The 20640-nt window shown below is 39.2% G+C and overlaps 1 protein-coding gene across 13 annotated transcripts in view; it reads right to left on the reverse strand.

The window, feature by feature from the left end:
* The window catches only part of ESRRG (estrogen related receptor gamma), a 379159-nt gene that overhangs the window by 12227 nt on the left and 346292 nt on the right, over positions 1-20640 (reverse strand). For all 13 annotated transcript variants that reach the window (XM_052690311.1, XM_052690400.1, XM_052690390.1 and 10 more), the window contains one exon: positions 756-1025. In XM_052690311.1, the coding sequence (XP_052546271.1) occupies positions 756-1025 (270 nt within the window). The remainder of the gene's footprint in view (positions 1-755; positions 1026-20640) is intronic.

Raw genomic sequence — 20640 nt, forward strand, 5'->3', positions numbered from 1 at the left:
TTATTGACACACAGGTATCTAATGATCGGCACGTCATTAAAGAGGGATCTATCGTGAACTTTATGCAAATGCTAAAAGGGACTTAAGACCACAATAAAGCATTAAGGAGACACAAAAGGAAAAACAACAAAGCAAAAACGATTTTTACTTATCTGGCAGTATTCACTGCTTCAGCACTTTTAAATTCAAATGCAGGAAAAAAAAAAAATCTTTCTGAGATTTTTAACTCTTTCTGCACAGGTAACAGTAATCTTTGGAGAAGCGTTACCACAAATGCAGAGGATCCAAAAGGTAAAATGGGGTCCCCGTCAGATTAATAAAGAATCTCCTCCCCCCTCCCAAACCCTGAATTCACTCTATCTTATAAATCAGTAGCTGCATTTAAAGAGAACGGATGTAGCATATCCTCCTGTATCCTTTCTGTTCATTTTAACTACGATGATTAGACTCATCTGGATTATGGAATGGATTTAGGAGAAGAGCATCCATATTCATTTGTAAGGATCTTCGCCTGTAAAATACTCTCCAAATCACAGTGCATTACTCTCCACTCCCTTAGGAATGTATTCCCCCATTACTTAGGACCAGAAAACTCCTCTTAGTTTGAACTGCTTTGACTGTTACCTGTTAGACTAAGGGCTGATTACCAACTTCTTGTTCTAAACCTGTATTTAAAACAAGCATGCAGAAAGTGCTATGGAGAAAAGAAAAGTGACATATTAAAAATGTAGCAACCATTGTGCCACTCTGCCAACCTGAATTAGCAAGTGCTATAGCTTTGAGGGTGACAAACTCTTCTTTCTCCAGCTTCATGCTCTTGTATTTCTTTACCAGTTGCAGTATGGCATTGTTAAGGTCAAGAAGGCCTGCCAATTTGGACTGGTCTTCATCCATAATATAGTCTTCAGCATAAACAAGCTCATCCTCAAAAGAAAGTGACCGGTATACAACACCGAGAATCAAAATCTCCATCCAAGCACTCTGCAGAAGGCTCATCTGGTCAGCTAGAGACAAAGTAGAGAATCCTGAATAGGAAAAAAAAAACACAACAAAACACAAGAAAAACTATTAAGCAGGTTTGGATTTGCCATAAATCTTCTCTTCTACTTATTTTTATATGCATTGTCATAAAACATACATTTATTATTCTCCCTTCTGATTTTGTGTCTGTCTTCCTCACTTTATTACAGTAAAATGAAGCAACACAATACCTAATATTTTCTAATCACCACACAGAGTTGTAAACAAGTAGGTTTTTGTAGAATCTTTCTGTAGGAACTGTGTTAATTTGGGGAGCATTGCAAGGACAGTCTAGGATTTGTACCACGTCTTCTTTGCCCTGAAATACTCACGCTCAGTTCTAAAATCCCAGCGCTGTGGAATTAGGATTTCCTGCCCCTGTTCATCTACACCACAGTCCAAGAAGAATAATTTAGGAGGGGAAAAAAAACAGAAAGGGAAGATTTGGTGTTTTAATAGAATTAGAGTGATAAGCACAAAGAGGAAATTTCTCTTTGAACTTTAACCTCAGGGGAAAGAGAAGCAACTCACTCCTCAGAAAAGATGCTAATTCCTTCTGCAACAGCTCCTGCCTCTGCTGCACTTTTTGAAGGAACAGAATGCCACACTACGGTGCCAACTGAACAGCAGTCACACTGTCACCTTTCTGAGGACAAGAAAAATTTAATAAATGCCTCTTAATGAATTTAACTTTTGCTTTTTTTTTTTTTTTTTTTTTTTCTTTTTTCCCCTGCTGTCTTTCCTAATAGGATCATGGGGGGCAAACATCTTTACTGCTTTACCTTTTCAGCCTCTTGTTTACAGTACCTGTTAATTTCTGATATCAAACTGCTAATATCCCAATCACATTAGGAGCTATGGAACAAGAGGGGAGACGATGTGATTTCCTGGCCTGTTGGTGAGCTGCAGCAGTTTGCCAGTTGGCACCAGCAACCACGAGTACTTAATAAAATCATCAAAGGGGATTAGTCAAGCCTTTCTTAAAGGGTCTTAAGGCATGTCTGAGGCTTTCATTTAGTTGTTTATGGAGCTGCTTACATGTTCTCTGACAGGGTTCCTGCTGCAAGAACATTCTTTTTGCCATCAGATTACTCTTAAATGCATTTTTCTGTTTTGAAAGTCAAGAGTTATAGTCAAGCAGGAATAGTTCATAAACTAGCAAATCTGCAAGGCACCTACTCCAAACAAGATTTTCTCTATAGGCACTAAACAACAAAAGTAATACAATAAAAAAAGACAACCCCACATCCAAACCACCAGGCATCCATAAAAAAATGAAATATAAAACTGGCTGCATGCTTGCTCTCTCTTTTTCCTCCCCCTTATTTGTTTTCATTTTCTCATACTGTCTTTTGAGTCTCATGATAGAACTGTAGCTCTCTGCCTTCAAAATAAAACCAACAAAGCCCGAGCCAGCACTGCCAGAAAACCCTCGAGGAGGTGACAATGGAAAATAACACATCTGTGATTAAAATAAATAAGAGAGAAATGGAGAAGAAATAATCGTTTGAGAGGTTATAGGGAAGAATTCGTGATTTCAATTAGCTTCTGCGCTTCTGTTCCTTCCCGTCTTTCAAGAACCAGTTTTTCTGCAGCAGCAGATGGACAGAGACCATAGCCTGCAGCACTGTCCTGTGACAGCCCTATTCTCCCTCCCAGACACTGCTGTTAGTAAATAGATTTACACATTCTCCAATCTCCACATATCTTTCTGCCGAATAATTAAAAGCAGGATGATTAGTTTATTGAGTGGAAGGAGGAACTTTTTTATTGAGGTCCATCCACGATTTTATCAGGGCCAGCACTTTTACGGTTGTCATGAGGGTGCAGGCATCCAATTTTTCTTATCTGCCTGATTAATACAAACGCTGTTTCAGGACGCATTAATTAACAGATACAAATCTACGTTCTCATGGAAGGATCAATACAGAGAAGAAAAGAGGCATCAATGTGAATTTAGTGCTGATGATGGAGAAGGCACTCTATTGACATTTACGTGCATAGAAACTTTAAAGTTGCAGTGGAGCCCTTTTGTCCCTGTGATTTACAAATTAACAATTTTTCAGGTATAACAATGTTTCACAGTCTTCCGAGGAGTTTAATTAAGCAAGAAGCAATAAAATCAGATTTGATTAAAAAAAAGTTTAACTTGCAATTTCTTTCTACTCTATTTTTTTTTTCTTTTTTTTTCCTGGAACACTCCCACCTTCTCCTTTTGTTTACTTGTCTATTTTAGTATTTTTTTAATTTTTTTTTTTTTAATAAATACTGCTATGTTTCAATAACATTTATCGTGTCACTGCAAAAGGAAATTAAATATGTCCTGTGAGGGGGGAAAATAGGATTCTGTATATAATTTATTGTTCTGCACTCTTGAAAAATCTGCTCTCTGCTACAGTAAATATACTAATTGTTTTTATGTGACACACGAAAAATCAACCGACTTTTTTACGAGGAAAACTCTTAGATATAAACCACACTGTTCTACTCTCCAATAATAAATCAAACAAACATGATTATTTTCTCCCTGATTGAAGCAACTTCTCCTTGAAAGCCTGCTCAGTGAAAGCATGTTTTAACTTTTAAAGGCGCCCCTCGTGGGAATATAAAACTGTACGACACTGTAATCTACCTGATTTTTTGGAATACGTGACGGTATCCAGCAGTTGTCCTGCATCCCACCAGTGCCTGTTCAATAGGTGCTCAGCAAGTCACAGCAGAACAGATGACAGAGGTATATGTGTATTTACATACAGGGATTCATTCTGAAATGTTTTGTGAAGGCTGTGTGTATTCCATGACAAACTTAGCTTTGATTCTCAAGCTCTCATTATAGGGGTCTCCTAAAACGAATTCTATTCCATGACAAGTAGACATTTCCTATTCTGCACTGTGACTATCTGAAAAGAAGTTTCCAGCTCATGCACGAATGCACTCCCGGCCTACTGCACCAGCCTTTCCAGCACAGCCCCGTGCTACTGCCCATGGCAGGGTCTGGAACTTTGTCCAGCCTGCTCTGCCTCCTTACTCTTAGGAGCCTTGCTAGGAAGGAGTTTTAGGTGCAGACCTGCACAGCGGCTGTTTAAAAAACAACGCTGCACACCTCAGTGCCTCCTCACGCAGCACATGGGGACAACTCCCGCCTCCCTCCCTGCCGCCATGTTGCGCCCAGCAGGCTGTGCTGGTGGGAAGGCCCCGTGCCCTGACCGCAGCTCGGCAGTGCTGGGCTGCAGCAGCGCTCCAGAGAAAGCAGATGACAGCCGGGAATAACGTCATCTGGAAGGATTGAAAGGCTTCTCGGGAGTCAGGTACCCCCGAGGTAATAAGCTTGAAGGAAGCATGTTTTGTGCCAACCCTCCTGCCATCTCCTACCAGAAACTCTTGTGCATGACAATGATGCCATGGGCACTTGTCAAGGGTTTTTTTTTTTTTTCCTTTTTGCCTAGCAAACTGATGCACTTTGCAGTCAACTTACAAAAAAGGCTAAGCATTTGAAAGTGTGAAGGGCAAAAAATATCTGACGGCTAGTCTTCAAAAATACACTTTCATTTCAGAAAGCATAAATGTTTATTTCCTGAGCTGAGTGTTGACAGAAATAGGCTGCAATGCAGGCACATGAATTTAACCCCTGGTAGGCATTCTTTTCAGCACGGATTTATGTGGCTGCATGCAAGCATTGTAAATCTACAGGGTGTCTCATAATATCAGTTAACAATAGCATTGATTTGCTGGTTACGGATTTTCTCCCTTCCTTTTTTTTTCTTTCTTTCTCTTCCTTTTCAGGGACTGTAGCATTCCTTCAGCTAAAAATAGATACTTTTCTACAAACAGCGTATCACGCTCAAATTGTAATTATGCCGTAATGACTCGCTGAGATCACTGAGTGTGCATGGAGAAAAGGTTGATTGAGCAACTGAACATATGCTTACGTTTCTCCTTTCACATACCAGCAAGCCCTGAGCTCCAAGGAAGCAGAAATAAAGAGGTAGAAGGGCCCTCGCACGTTTATTGGGGGAACAACACGGCAAGGAGCAGTGCAACGTGGTGCTGTTGAGTGGAGCTGCAGGAGCCACAGGGCTTTGCCGCTACCTTGCACCGCTTGCTCTCTTTTCGCATTGCTCTCAGCTCCATGCTAAGCAGGGAAATCTTTTATATTCCTGAAGACCCTTTCCTCTACTTCATTAAGATGGACTTCATGGACATGAACTCACTGGGGGCTGCAGCGAAGCAGCTGCAGATGGTCAAGTGCCACAGCAAGATGAGCAGCTCACACGCAGCGCTGCGAGAGCTACTTATTTCTGAGGCTGGACTCAGCCCTGCCATCGTCTGCAGCCCTGAGCATTTGATGCGATGCCTGTACTGGGCTGCTCTGGCTCGAGTCCTGGCGGTTTCACTTTGCAGGGAATGAACTTTGCTTCCTCGCTGTTATGTGCTCAGAAATCATAATATTTGATCAGACCAGAAATGAAATTGCTGGCAAACCTGGGAGCTGCTTGAGCTTTCTGATAATCACCTCCCATTTACTTCACCAGTTGGTTTTGTCTCTGTTACTTTTAAGAGCAGAATATTCCTCTGGCTTGCCCTGGTTTATACTTCAAGTATCTTCATTTACATTTTCTATAATTAAAGCTGTGCTTGAAAATGACATGTTCACTAGTGTGTTGCAGATTCAATATATTTCCACAGTTGAAATATCAGAGTTGGATTTTCAAATTATTTACACTTAATTTTGATAGATTAACTTCCTTCTAAACGTTTTAATGGTGCTGATGTTTCCAGTGCAATTTCCTTACTTCAAAAATGATGTCAAGTCACCACTGCCAAGAGAACGACTGGATATTGGAAACTCTTTTTTAAAGCACAGAACACTTTACAGACAGGGTGTGTGGCCTCACACTCAAACGATAAGCAGCAGGCCAAATGCTTTTTTCTTGACAGCATAGGAGTGAGTCTGAAGGAATCCCACTGCCTTTCAAGGCCAGGATACTCCACTCTTTAGACTGTCTTAGAGTGCATAGCTCTCAATTAAGAGTACCTTTTTATTATATACGTTCAACAGAAGACTGATTTCACTGTATTTCAGAATACTCGGTATTATAAAAATATGTAACAAGACTTGCATATATTTCAGTTGTTAGAAAAACTTAAGGCAGAGCTCTGACAAATCACCCAACAAATTTCACAGATAATGGATGAAGTTTGGTTCTTGGTAAAAGCTGGAACTAAAATAGAAACAACTCATTATTTCGGGGTGGACCTGTTATATCATTTCATTTTTTATTTTTCCTTCTTTTTTTTGTACCCATTTGTTCATGGAGCCCCTAGCCAAAGGGCTAATAATTGCATGAGGCAATATGCAATTGCTTCATGAGAAGTAAGCACAAGAGGGAATTTTCATGTGAAAGGTGTCAGATCATGAAACAAAATCCCAAACTTGGAAGTCACAGATAGATACCAAAGCACAAATTCAAACATTAAGTACAGCCTAAGGTTCCACTTGCATCATTTGTTGGCTACAGCTTCCAAGCTTCTTACTGGATCTGCCACAGCTCAAGTTATGGTTAGGAACTCATCTCACTCAACAACTTTCTGCATGGAGGACAAGCGAAACCACCCCATTTTCCTAGTGTTGTTTTCAGACAGTGTGTCCTTCTGGCCTTGAACAAAGTTCCTTCCCTATCAGTGTAAAGGGAAATGCCCCACAGAGCATAAGCCCAGGGCTTTTTATTGTGACACTGCTTTCGTCTCCCTGGAACAACAGAGGAGAGATGGTGCAGCAATAACAGTTCATTCACAGCATACAGCTCTCTCAATCCATTAAGAACAATGGATTCTCACTAAGCAAATATTCACTTGTCAGAAGTATTTGTAACACTGGATTCATTCAGCAAGAGTAAGTAAGTGAAGTTCACAGCAATTTAAAAGCAGCAAATTAGACATTTACAGCAGCAAAGATGCTGCTTGCTTAGTGCAACCTTTCTCTCCAGCTATAGGAAAAGGTGTTAATGTAATTTAAATACCAGTTAGAATTATTTTTCTTTTCACCTGTAAAACCTTACATGGTAACACTAGGTAGGAACAATTCCAGCTTGTCACTTCTATACGAGTAGAATGCACACAGTGAGATGTAAACTCCCTGTACTTCCAATAGATTTGTAGCAGGAGTACCTTTCTCTGACCAGACAAATATTTGTAGGCAGCTACTTTAACATTTCTTATTTCTAGTTACACCACAAGATCTCATGAGTTTCTTCTTTAGCAACAGTCACGAGCTGCAAAATGTCACTAATTAAGACTGTCTCTGGCTTCACAGAAGCACTTTCAATTGCTAATACTCTGCAGAGGAACATTAATGATGAAAAAACGTGGAGAGAAACCTTGCTTCAGGACAGATTTGGTGAGACCTCCACGTATGGGATACTTCCTAATGGCATTTCTGGAAACAGATGGTTTGAAATATTGTGCACTCTATTTCCATTAATTTTCATTTCATACCTTATAATTCCAGAACTCACTTAGATAAAGGAAAATATAAGGCAACAGATTTAAACAGATTAATATCTGATTTTTCCTTTGGGCTAGTTTTACCATTGGAGCTTTCACTTCCACAATTTTAAATAGTATTACTCCAAATTCATACCAATGTTATATTAAAAAGGAAACAAGCCAAACACTTCTATTTGGATAGTCAACAGATGCTCTGAGAATAGAGGAAAATACCTGATTAATCATAAACTTCTTTTTTTCTCCTGTATGTTGGACACTTGGCACATGGAAATCCTTATGCTTTACTTCTCTGTAGTGACTTTTTAAATTCTAAAATATGGGCCATTAAGAAGTTCTAAATTCAGCGTAGCAGCCTGGTCTAGCCCAAAGAAGCTGGAGGTCTCCCTAAGGACAGCACTATCAACTTGCAGATTCCAGAGGGTGATCTTTCTAACGCACTACATACATGCTTTGGTCTGCTTATTTAAAGTTAACTCTTTCAATTCTTAAAAGGAAATTTGCTTTTTAGGATATCTGGTACATTCCAAGGAACCACTTGCATGCTCATGCATTCGCATAGGATAAAACAGACCAAGATTACACTTATGATCCCGATGGGCTTTTTTCAGTGAGTCTACATAAAAAAAAACCAACCATATTCTCAACATAAATATTGGTTTCACACAAAAACTCCTTCAATCTTTTGTGGACTCATGTTTTTGAGTACATGCAAGGCTTCAAAGCCAAGTTTGTTTGATTATCCCTTATCTTTTCTTTCCCACAGAAAGGACGGACTTCTCGCTGTTCACTGGCTGGGTGGGCAGCAATCCCTGCTGCCTCCCTCACGCAGGGCCAGGCTCCCAGGAGCTCCTGAATCACCTTAATAACACAAACCACACACTGAATGTATCAGCATAAAAACATCCCTGCCTACCACCCAACCAACATCTCTGTGTTAACCCTCCGTGTGCCGAACTGCACAAAATCCCTGGAGCCAAAGCAAAAACCTCAGGTAGGAAGATTTCTGGTAGATGTATCTTTTTGCACTTCAAAACAACTTCCTCCTTCCAAATTTTTAAAAACACTTCTATTGGTTAGTTGATTTTCTTGATCAGCTGCAGATGTCAAAAAATCCCAATGATGTTTCTGTTCTCCCTCCTTTTGGGTACAAGTCACAGATGAACATGTATTCATTCTCCCATGTGAAATATGTATCATTAAGATAATCTCTGGAGGGTGTAACTTAAGTCTATAGGAGTCCACGCACACGTACAAAAAAAAAAAAAAAAAAGAGGGAGAAGGAGAAAAAGAAAAAAAAAGGAAGCTGCCTGATTCTAATACACCTAATTAGCCATCGGCAGACACTTAATTGCATACATTAGGATGATTCCATAGTGGAGATTAATTCTAAATATACCCAAGCAGCTGGTTAAGATGCCATGGATTACAGTGTGGACTGTACTTTTCCACTTAATTAGATATCAAAATTAAGCAGCAACAAGCATTTTGACATAACGGGGATCAAGCCGCTGCTTGGCATCCCAGAGCTGCACTAAAGTGACCGCTAAACAGAGCCGCACAGATGGAGAGATATTAAATGCCGCACTGGAAAGTAATTTCAAATAATAAAATATCAATATTTACATTTTAATTACCCCTACTGAGAGCCGCTCTGTCATTTTCACTATTGCCGACGCAGCAAGGGGTAGTGGAATGACATTGCGGCTCTGACTGCAATGACTATTTTGTTTCCATTAAAGAATGACAAGTGTTTTAGAGGCAGTGACACCCAGTGTGTGAACAAGAATGACAGCAGATCAGAAAATTCCTATTAAGGGAATAAATGACTCAACAAGAGAATTTACTTCGAGCAGCCAGCTCCTCCTTGAAACACATAATCCTTTCTAAATTTCCTGCCAAAAGTTCATTATTAGAGGTGCCCAGGGGAAACCTTAGCTTCTCATAAAATATTTAGACTGATAGGACCTTACATGATAACCGGTCAATTTAAAAACACTAAAACTCAACACTCATTCTGTCTAAGAGTTAGACAAAGAGTTCGTATGAACCAGAAGAGTTTGAGGGGAAGAAAAGGGCAACTAATGGCAGTCAGCGAAAAGGAGACTCCTTCCTGCCAGACCAGAAACCGTGGGTAGTGCATGGGCCATGGTGGGGCTTTTTTTCCATCAGTTTCACCACATCTAGTACAGTGAGGACTGCACACCTCACATTTGGATCACAGCTTGCCAGCTGCCTTTGGAACGATAACCAGGAGCTGGTCACAGGAGGGGCATGCTCTGTGCCTGCCTGCTTCCTGCTGCCATTGCTTACACGCAAATACTTCTAGCACTACGTGCAGCAGAAACCTGCACAATATTTTTGTGGCAACTTAATAAACTATTTCTGATCAGCTCAGAGATCGGTATAAGGGAAAATACATCATATTATCTTATACCTGACCCGGTGCTTTTACAAAGGAGAAAAGAGGGGAAGAAGTTTACAAAAACAGTTACAAAAAATGCCTGTTGGGAATGTTTATCAAACTCTAGTGATCTTCAGAGAATATCCATGGCCTCACACACAGGAAAGTTCATTATAAGGAAATTCTTGGTCACTACACTCTGATATGCTGCTATTAGTGTGACAAATGCCTGGAACAGAGCATAGGAAAAAAAGGCATGAAAATTTTTAGAGAACAGAAGAGGAACAGCTTTACAGCAGTTACTGCTGTGGGAGCTTTAGAATCAAGTTTGAAATGAAGAATTAGGAGTGAAGTACAAAAACATTACTGTGACATTAGCTGCCTAACTAGTTGATCTTCTTTTCTGCATCTTTATTCTTTACTTCTTTTTCTTTTTCTTTTTTTTTTTTTTTAAAAAAAGCACCCAGGAAGTACTTCTTAAGCATCCCTAATGCTTTTAGGACAAGACACTTTCCCATTTCTCAGCCACCAGCACCTTTTAATTTCTGAAAGAGCCACGGTTGAAAATCTTAATTAATTGTTCCATACTGCTTCAGGATCATTATGCAATGTAATAAAGGCCGTGTAATTATGAAATTTTACAGCCATTACCAAGGCTGATGGCTCGTATTTCATCCTCAGCTGGACCCAATGGCTTTTAGCCACTCAGCTCCCCTTTGATGAACTACAGACAGATCTATCAGGCCCAAACAATATCCAGGCAAGGCGGCTATAATAGCTACCTACAGATGAAGCCATAGATAAAGATAAACTATAAATCTACACACAAATGCAGGCACATTGCCTCAGGATGACAGAGGGGAGAGGATGAGGCACTTGGGAAAGCTGGCGGCTCGCAGAAAGGAAATCCTTCCTCTTTCTCTCCTGCTCTTTTCCACCCTTATTCAATTTGAAATCTGTTTGGCTTCCTAAAGATGTAAAACTCTTTCATAGTTCTCCAGAAAAAAAAGAAAAAAAAAAGAAAAAAAAAAAAAAATTACATATGCTTAAGGACTATGCATTTTTCTATAGAAGGCAAGGTGTCACCTTATTCATCTGCTAGTTTTGATGAAGGGGATTTATACAGATAAATCAGCTCTTCCTCCAGATAAAACACAAATTTGAAAATCATATTCTTAAAAGCAAATCCAAGTCTTTTGCTTACGAGACCAAAAAAGCAAAATATTCTTAGTTTCTAAATGTATTATTCTGAGCAGATGCACAGAGGTGAAGTCAGATGACAGGCTTTCACTGGAGGCAGAATGGGAAGTACAATTTTATGCGATGTTGTCCTATATTACTTTATGTTCAGTTTGAAAATGAAAATACTTTCAAAAATTCAGTGTAAGATAAAGTAACAAGAAAATTCAATATGATCTTGGTACCTGCACCACCAGCAAGTACTTTAGAGGGGTGACCTCCAACAATACACTCTAATATAACGTCAGAAGGCCTTCCAAATACCTATTGTTTGTTGCTCCAGAGTGAGAAAAAGCTGACTAAATGATCTCTGAGAAACAGAGATGGAGAGCTGCAACATCCTCACCAACTTTGAAAAAGTTCAGGAAAGAGTATGAAAACATTTGCTCTAAAACTACATCTAGTAGTAGTCTTTCCAGCAGCATAAGATTAGTTGTGAAGCCGATTTCAAGTTCATGGCTGAAATGCATCAGAAGACAAGGAAACTTAAAAGGAAAAAAAAGGACAAAGGCTTTTTCTTCCTTATTCAGTATAGTCTCTAAATTGAAGAATTTAGAAAAAGTTTTCATGAAGCTTCTGCTTACTGTACTGTTTAGGTCTCTTTCTGAAAGCAGTAGAGTATAAGTTCTCACTATAAGTATTCACTTGCTCCATTCCTTAAAATTTAAGTCTCAGAATCTGGGCTGCCTTCCTCAGAGGTGTTTGGAGCCTGCTGCTACATTAACAGTTTACAATAGAAGAGCTTAGAGTGATCTGCCCCAGGCAAAGAATCTCAAAATCACAGCAACTGAGCTCTCACTCTGGAGCTGCTGCTGTAGAAAGACATAACTAACAAATAGGGAAGAGCCAAAGCACAAGAAATTTGCAATATATACGTAACAGCAGTAAGGCAGATGCGTGTGTTTGCATAGGCCTGTGGATGCATGCATTTGCAATAAGTAAACTCTGCGTACTGTAAAAGCTACTGCAGAAAGGGAATGTGTAATTCTGGAATTTTTTTAAGCTCGGTATAACTATGTATGGTCTTCTAAGGACCAGTATCCATTGTTAATGAGCTTTAATGAAATCACATGTATAGGGGATATTCACTGAACACTGTGTGAATTCATCTATTCCTTGCAGGGTACACAGAAAACCAAAAATTTAAGCACATACAGTACATTAGTCCATGTGAAATACCAAGATATACAGGTATCACTGGACTCTGATTCCTGAATAACATTTTAATCTGCCTTCTTATGTGGTAAAATTTTACCAGAATTCAGTAAAGGTCTTAGCTGAAGCATGGACAAAACGTGGTAAATCTTCTACCTTCTCCACATCCCATCCAGTTGACTTTTATTTAACTAAATTAGCATCATGGATGAGCTCTGTAACATTCCCTCTTTTTATCCTCTCACCCAATCACTCACATCAGCAGAATGAAAAAAAAAAAAATACAAATGCACCCAGCAAGAACATTTTTCAGAGCAAAAACTTCAAGTAAGAAGTAAATACAAAGATGTCATATTAATTCCTTCTGGAAGCAGAGTTATACCAATTGGACTGCTACATCAAAAATAATGCAAATAATATGAGGAATCACATCTATGCCATCCTACATTCTTTTTTCCACAGAAGAGCTGTGTGGTTTCTAATTTACATTGGTGAACGCTCAGTCTATCAGAGAACGCACATCACTATTGCTTAGTGTAAGATTGCAGCTGCATTGTAATGAAGTATAGCAAAGAATTACATGATGGTCAAAGTTAGGCTGCTCATTTCTGGTTTAGCTCAAACTGCCATGAAACAGAACTGGACTGGACATACAGGGACAAAGTATGGATTACTACAGATGAAAAGGGAATTGGCATTACATATATGTGCAATAAGCAGTTGCATGCAGCTTACACATCAGCATAAAGTGTTTTAAGGAATCTCTCTGAAAGAACATGCAAAAGAGGGCTTTTGTTCAGTCTTTAGAAAACCTAACTGCAGCAAGGCCATACTCTGACATACAGAGATTCATTAGCATAAGTACAGACCAAAAACGGAAGGGAAATGGGGTATAATTGCATGTTTTCTCTTTCAAGATTCACCAAATGTGGCACAAATCTGTAGCTGCTATAATGCATGTCATGTTTTACACTGATTTTCTACACTTGGTATTCCCTAGATGAAATGTTTCTAAAGTCTATGGTGATTTTATTCTACAGCAAATCAGCAGTTTTTCAAGAGGTCTCTGCGCAACCCAGGAGTATGACATTTACTAATGTGTTGAGATTCAGGGATTCTCCTTTGTAGAAGCCAACACTAATAAGAAAGATATGGTTCAGTGTCCTGGGTATTCTTTCCAGTTTTATTAATTAGATGGAAAGCTTGTCCCTCTGGAATACTGCAAGGTATTTATTAACACTTCAGCCTACAAACTACAGCAAATTCCACAGTAGTGGAAGTAATTGTTACATACACTAACTCTTGTTATCAATTTGGCAGGGATAAGCAAAACAAACTAACAGCAACATCAAAAAACTAAAAAAAAATCCAAAGAACACCCAGAGGTTTAGATTATGATCTTTCTTGTGATATTTTAATTGTGCCTCTTAATCTGCTAAATTAAAAACTATAGTACCATCTTACTCAAATCAGTGACAAGAGATCATATCAATTTGCAACAAAATTACAAATGTTCCTATCCCTTTTAATTGTACAGAGAATTTAACAGTCACATTCAATATGGTCTCAAAGTGACTAAGATATACACACCATGTCTTTTACAATTGTGCCATCTTAGCCCTCACCACCTTTCCATATTATTCCATGTCTCCCATCTGTTAGTGGATAGATACTTAATCCCACTACCCCCTCACTCTTCCATTAAGTTCAATACCTGCAGCTCCTTCCACTACTATGTCCTAGCAAACTAGCAACTGGTTATTACCAGGCTGAGTCAACAATATCTCATATATGCCTTCTTTCTGCCAGACCCTTTTAATCACTTGGGAACTAGGAAGTCAGTTTAAAATCTAACCAGCGATGCCCCATCCTAACTTAACTGTAGGGTTTTTTCTCTGTGCAGTTCTGTGCTCTAAAAAGTTTTACTGCGTTTAAGTTTACTGTGACGTAACAGCTGGGCTTTACTGTTCATTCCTCGTTTGATGTTCTATGTTGTGATTGTGTGCAACCCCAAAACACTGAACTCTAGACATTTGCACACAGTTGCCAATAGTTTTAAAATTAACATGGAAAGCATGATTGTGCTGTATGTGGATGTGCCATGAGAAAGGTCTGAAAGATAACTTTAATACTGATGGATTATTTTTTATTTCTTTACCCTTCTTCTTGTCCCTTGCTTTGCTTTTAAACACTGTTTTTGACATGACCCTACTTCCTGGTGACTTCACTACAGCTTCCCTCATACATGTTGTCAACTCTACTGGTGGAAGTTTGGGAAGTTTGAATTTCCTCATGTCTTCTGTGAAAACACCACATTTACTATGCTCTCACAACATCTGCTCTAAAGGCCAAATCTTGGTTTCTGAGATGTCTGCGCAGAGAGACTGCTCCAAAAGCTCTTATGTAGTAACTCACTGTTGCTGTGATTGTTTTTGTAATAGAGTTCCAGTAGAAACACATTCCCACTATGAATTTACATTTTCATTCCCTCAGTATCAAAGTAACAACTAGGCTGTTGGAGTCACTGTATACTTTCTGCCTTATTATTTATTTATTTATTAACTTATCTTCTCAGGCTACGCATGAACACACTAATTTCACAGGGTTGCTGCGATATTTCATTCAGGTAATGTCTGGACAAACACCAAACTGATATCATCAGGAAAAAAAAAATCTACTAAATATACTGAACACTCTCTGGGGAGTATAAAAAACAGAAGGAAGGATAAAATGGCTAAGATGTTTAGAAAAAAGGTGGATATGCTGTAGCCCACTGTACATAAAATAAATATGCCAACAATGTGCTGCGCTCACATCTTTCAATCCTAGCACACTGCGAGTCGTGCTTCATGTTTTAAACCTACAGCTCTCAGAGGACTCCCAAAACTGGAGGTGCAAATTACAGTTTCCCCAGGAGGAAGTTAAACGGCTTGCTCAAGGTGACAAAGTGGCGTGGTGGCAGAGCCATGAAAGGGAAGGCAATGGGTATTCAATGGATATGGCAGCTGTCCCTGTCTGCCAGGGTCTCTGTCTGAAACCCTAAAACCACACTTTTTTCCCATGTACTTGTCCCAAAGCCCATAGGATGAATGCATTTTGTGCTGCGTTAAGATGAACATAAAGTAAAACTACAATTTCAACCATGAAGTGCTGACTTTATCACACTGAGTAAGAGGGTCAAGTGCACTTGTGTTATAAAACTATAAACAGACACTGATATTATACAGTATGTATGAAAATGCATAAAATACATTTAATTAACTCTGGGTTGTGACACAGGCTGACAATTCAAAACAGACATTTCAAAGCTATGCCTGACACCTCTGGCGTCATCTTGATCTCTCAGGAAGATACATATTTAAGCCAGATTTCTATACATTCATGTGTATTTTTTATATATACTTGAAAAATGCATATTATTTACCCAATGGCCTGGAATGTCTATTGGAGAAATACATATTTATTTTTAAAAGCAATCCACATATTATTTACTCAGTGGATGAGAATGACTTCCAGAAACCGTTCTGGTCCATCAAATAAATACATATTTATAAATGGTTTTTAAAATGCATATTATTTACCCAATGGACTGTAATGGCTCTGCTCATGCCATTACATGTAAATACGTAATTAGCCACACAATAAAAAATCCATACAAAATTTCTCTGAAAAGCATTGTATTTCCCTATTGTTATTATTTTGATTTTAGCACCAAAGGTGATTACCCTATGCTAATGACTTTACCATATTTTAAATCCAGCTAGCTCTGTAATTACACAGAGCACAAAGTCGACTTTCCTTCCTTTAAAACCAGCGTTCACCTTCTCCCACTCTGCGTGTGGTGCACCTGGGCAGCCCCCTTCTGCCAGCCACACTGCCCATGAGCACTGCTGGCCATGAGGGTGGCAGCCGCCACTCGCTCCTTCCTGCAGTGAGCCAAGGCACCTGCAGCATGGCTGCAGTCCCGTCCTGAGCCAAATATGCCATTCTAGGGACAAAATCCATTTCACCACACAGACCAGTATGAGCACATCTTTGAAAAGATGAAACTTAATAGAAGAAGCCACGCCAGGTATTTGAGAATTTTCTAAGAATGAGAACTACTGGGTTTGCCTAGGAAAACATGCACACTTTCAAAGAGGAGTGAATAGTAACATTTTTAGCAGTGCAAGTATAACTGTCATACATTAGGATGTAAATTTTATTCTCTGAGCAGAATACCAGGTGATTAATTCTGATAGCATAGTGATCAATTGGTACAGATGCTGCACCTGAGCAATGTTTGTTTTTGTACACATTAGGAACAGAAGTGCATCACTAACACAGGTGTCACTTGCATAGCTGTGCTACATTTCTGATGTCAGAAAACACTGACACTGCTAGTTAGGTTGCATGTAGTTCTGCCAATTTTTTCAATTAGACCCATTATTGATTTGATGAAAAAGCAAATTAAACATACCATGGTAGTATGTAAATTGGTTAGACAGAACATAAGGTTCTGGTACTGAGCTCCTTAGGCACACGGCCTCTGTGTGCAGCTTTTACTCACTAGAGCCGCTGGAGATTATAGAGACAGGGGAGACTTTGACAAGCAGCAGCATCAGTCCAGCAACTGAGACACAAAGCATCAAGGAGTCTGTTTACACACAAACAAACTGGAGAAAAAGTGCAAGGATGGCCAAACTTTGTTAACACCACAGAGCAACAGTCGCTTAGTTGCTTCACTTTGTATACGGAATAAACCTCTTGTTTTCATGAAACTCCTACTTATCACATGAGTTTGAAGATAAAAACTGGCCCACAGTGAAAAACGTTCTTTGTTTCACAATAGCAAGAACAGTTTGTCAACTGACAGGGCACTTCAAGTTGTCTACATCTCCAGCATGTGGAACTGATGCTGCATGCAACTCACAGGAATTTTTTGCAGTATTCCATAATCAAAGAAAAAGAGCTTTTGATGCCAAGAAATGACAGCGCGCAGGAATCATACAAGAGTCTACACACTCTTGTCCACAAAACCCTTCTCCTCACCCCCTGCCTTCTAAACCGAACTGCCACTCAAAGAGCTCAGCGCAGCTAAGTCCTCACATGCAAGCTTCTTCCTGAATTTCCATTTAGCTCCTCTACCCAATCATATCAAACTTCTACTGTACAATTTATTTTATTAAAGAGAGGATACAGGATCCCTCCAAAACTCCAAGGCACATGAGGTTTAGCTTCTGAAGGAGCATCAGCTGAAACAAACCTGGCAAGGTACTGCCACACCAGGTCCACTCAGGGCATGAAAAACCTCTGTGGAGTTTCTTAAGGTCAACTACAGTAAGCCCACTGTCTGGCTTCGCTGCACTGGAAACCTACATAAGTCAGCACAAGCCTACAAAATCCTCTTACTTCTGCACAGACGACTGTGTTGGCACAGGCAGTGTGCACTCTCCCTCATGTCACCCATTCCTCCACAAAGGCCAGAAATGCAATTTCCAAGGCAAAACTCTTGTGGAAGCCAGAGCTCTGCCTGTGGGATGGCACTGCCAGGTTTGCTGCCCTATACCATGAGAACAGCTGGGGGAAAGCCATTATCTGTTTAAGACAAGATTTGGGTTTCTTGTATTACTAGTTCTGCCAGTACATCAGCATATGGTTTCTTCCCTCTTGAAAAGCGTGTAGATTCTGTACACAAATGGAGTCATTAATGGAAAACAAGACATTGCAAATCAGACAAAAGACTTATCAATTAATGAACACAACACAATCAATTTTCCCAAATCTCAGATCAATTAGGGAAAAAAAAAAAAAAAAAGGAATAAAGAAAAACAATTTGATTTTCCATTCTTTGAAAAGATGAAGATTGAAGGTGGAAAGAGGGAAGCTGGTGTCCCAATCCTTCTTGATGTCTGTCTGCACTGTGCTCCTAAATATGAGGTGACTCACAAATTTTGTGAAAAATGTATTCTTTGTAAATAGAAAAAATGAAGTTTCAGATCAAACTGTCTAAAAATAAAAGAAGAAAATAGAAAGAGGAAGGCAGAATGCAGAAACTTTTGGATTTCAGTTCTACACATGCACAAGGTGTCTACAGTGTGTGCATGTGGGATGTTTCTGTGCTTTTTTGTGCACTGATGGGAGTGATGTCCTGCAGCACTGCAAATCATTTATCGAAGTTTGGTGGTGGTAGTGGGAATGTTGTTAAGGGAAGTAGAAAAAGCAATGTCCATTTGAAGCTTGTCTGTGAACTTTGCATGAACCGCCAGGAATAATGTAGTGTGATGACAAGCCAGTTATACCTTCCACTAAATTTGCTGTCTGGAATGAACTGAAATAGTGTTTGGTTTGTGTAATTACGTCCATCTATCTTTATATTCCAGCGGCATATCGCAAATTGAAAATACTAAAAATTGACTGTTGGTTCTGATATTTAATGATTGCCAAAGACAAGACGATGATTTATTGGTTACTTACCGATGTGACACATTTGCATCTTATTAGACGGAGATTACTATTCCTTAAAATGCGGACGAGGCCTGATCATGTCTGATGGATTGATTTGATTTGCAAATGTAATCAAACTAATAAGAGGGAAAAAATGAGCAATAATGCCTTGTTTTTCAACTGGCAATCACTCCCCTGCCAACAACGCTGATATCCCTGACTAAGCAGCCTTCACACAGTCTTCCTGTCTCCTCAAATAAACAAAGGGATGCAAAGAGCTTGATAAGAGGATAACGAGCCAAGTATGGATGTAACATGGAGCCTGTACCTCAGCACTGTACAAATGTATCAATTGAAGTGCCAGGACAGGGTTTATTGTGCCTTCCGTCCTTAAAAAGCAGCAAGCAAAGACCCAAAGAGTAATGATAACAAAACCTTCACTGAGTCAGGGAAAAAATGTTCGTAAGAAAGAAAAGAAGTTTTAATTTTGGGAACCTCAGAAGAACACTCCTTATCAGTATAAAAGTTACAGGATTAATTCCTGTAAGCTCCTCAACCTGATGGGTAGATAATTTGGGAGTGCATTTCAGCCAATATGATCCAAACAGAACCACTGCCTACAGCCACAGTGTCAGAGAACCCATTGCCAGAGGCACACTGAACACTGTTTTGAAATCATCCCAAACACTAAGCATGGGTTTTCTGTAGATTTTTATCCACACCACATTGATAACATAACAGTTAAATAATATATTTAGCTATAAACATTCTATCTTTCTGGACATATGCTGGTGTTTCCGTGAGAGCTGAAATATGGTTCTAGATAAGAGCAGATTCTCACTGTGCTTACGGTGAATGACCCTAATTCTCCACAATAGGATTCCCTTGTTAATAATAATAACAATAACAATTTAAAAAATTATAAAAGGAATTGCACCAAGTCTCTCTCCTGCATTAAAACGAAAGTGATAACTCAAAAATAAAAATATTTGGAGCTCCACATACGTTTCAGATTGTGACCTGCATATTTAGGGATTGATCCAAAGCCCAATGAAATCAAGGTAAGTCTTTCTATTGACCTAAATGGGCTTTCATATAAAGGTTTATGAAAGAGGGAGGATCAGCTGTGAATGTTGACAGCTGAGGAACTGATCCTACAAATATTTGGGAGCACAGAGAACTCTGCATGATGGAAGTGTCTGTGTAAATAATGTGATTGTACTACTTAAATATTTTCCAGACTGATTGCTAATTTGCTTCACTAAGGGATATTCGATAATGTGAAAAAACTTGCTTTGGGGAATAGCTATTATGAAGTGTCAGGTTAAAAACAAAGTTGAATATATAGCTCCAATTACCATGCTCAAAGACCTCAAAATATTTTCATAATTCAAAGTTTTACAGTTCATGTAATTTATACTTATTTTAACAGTGGGAAAGCATCCCAGTCAAATTCCAATTAAATAATTACATTTTGCCTACCTAAAATTCTCACTGCATTTTTAATTGGCTAGGACACACTTCACTGCTTCTCCTAAGTTGTTTAGTGTTGCTATTCAGTATATAAATAGCCACCACTTTCCGCCATGGAGAGAGTACACTTGTCTGTGTAGCTAGCAATCAGTGGCAAATTCCAGTCCACCTGAGTGGCTGTAGTCCTGAACCCCATGGTTCCCAGGGCAGCATGTCTCTCCTCCGCCAACCTCAAGTATTGCTTTTTTCTCTCTATGCAGCATCTCTGAAAAATTTCATGTTTGCCATTGATGCTGGCTGATTAGGATATGAGTGTGCAGATATTCAGTCAACTCCTTCTTCCTTTGACTTTCTCTCCTGAAATGCCCATCTAAGCCTCTATCTGACACTGCCCTCTGTAGGTTTACAAATGCTTGAAT

This window comes from Tympanuchus pallidicinctus, unplaced genomic scaffold, assembly GCF_026119805.1.
Source record: "Tympanuchus pallidicinctus isolate F22 unplaced genomic scaffold, pur_lepc_1.0 scaffold1, whole genome shotgun sequence".
Taxonomy (NCBI): Eukaryota; Metazoa; Chordata; class Aves; order Galliformes; family Phasianidae; genus Tympanuchus; species Tympanuchus pallidicinctus.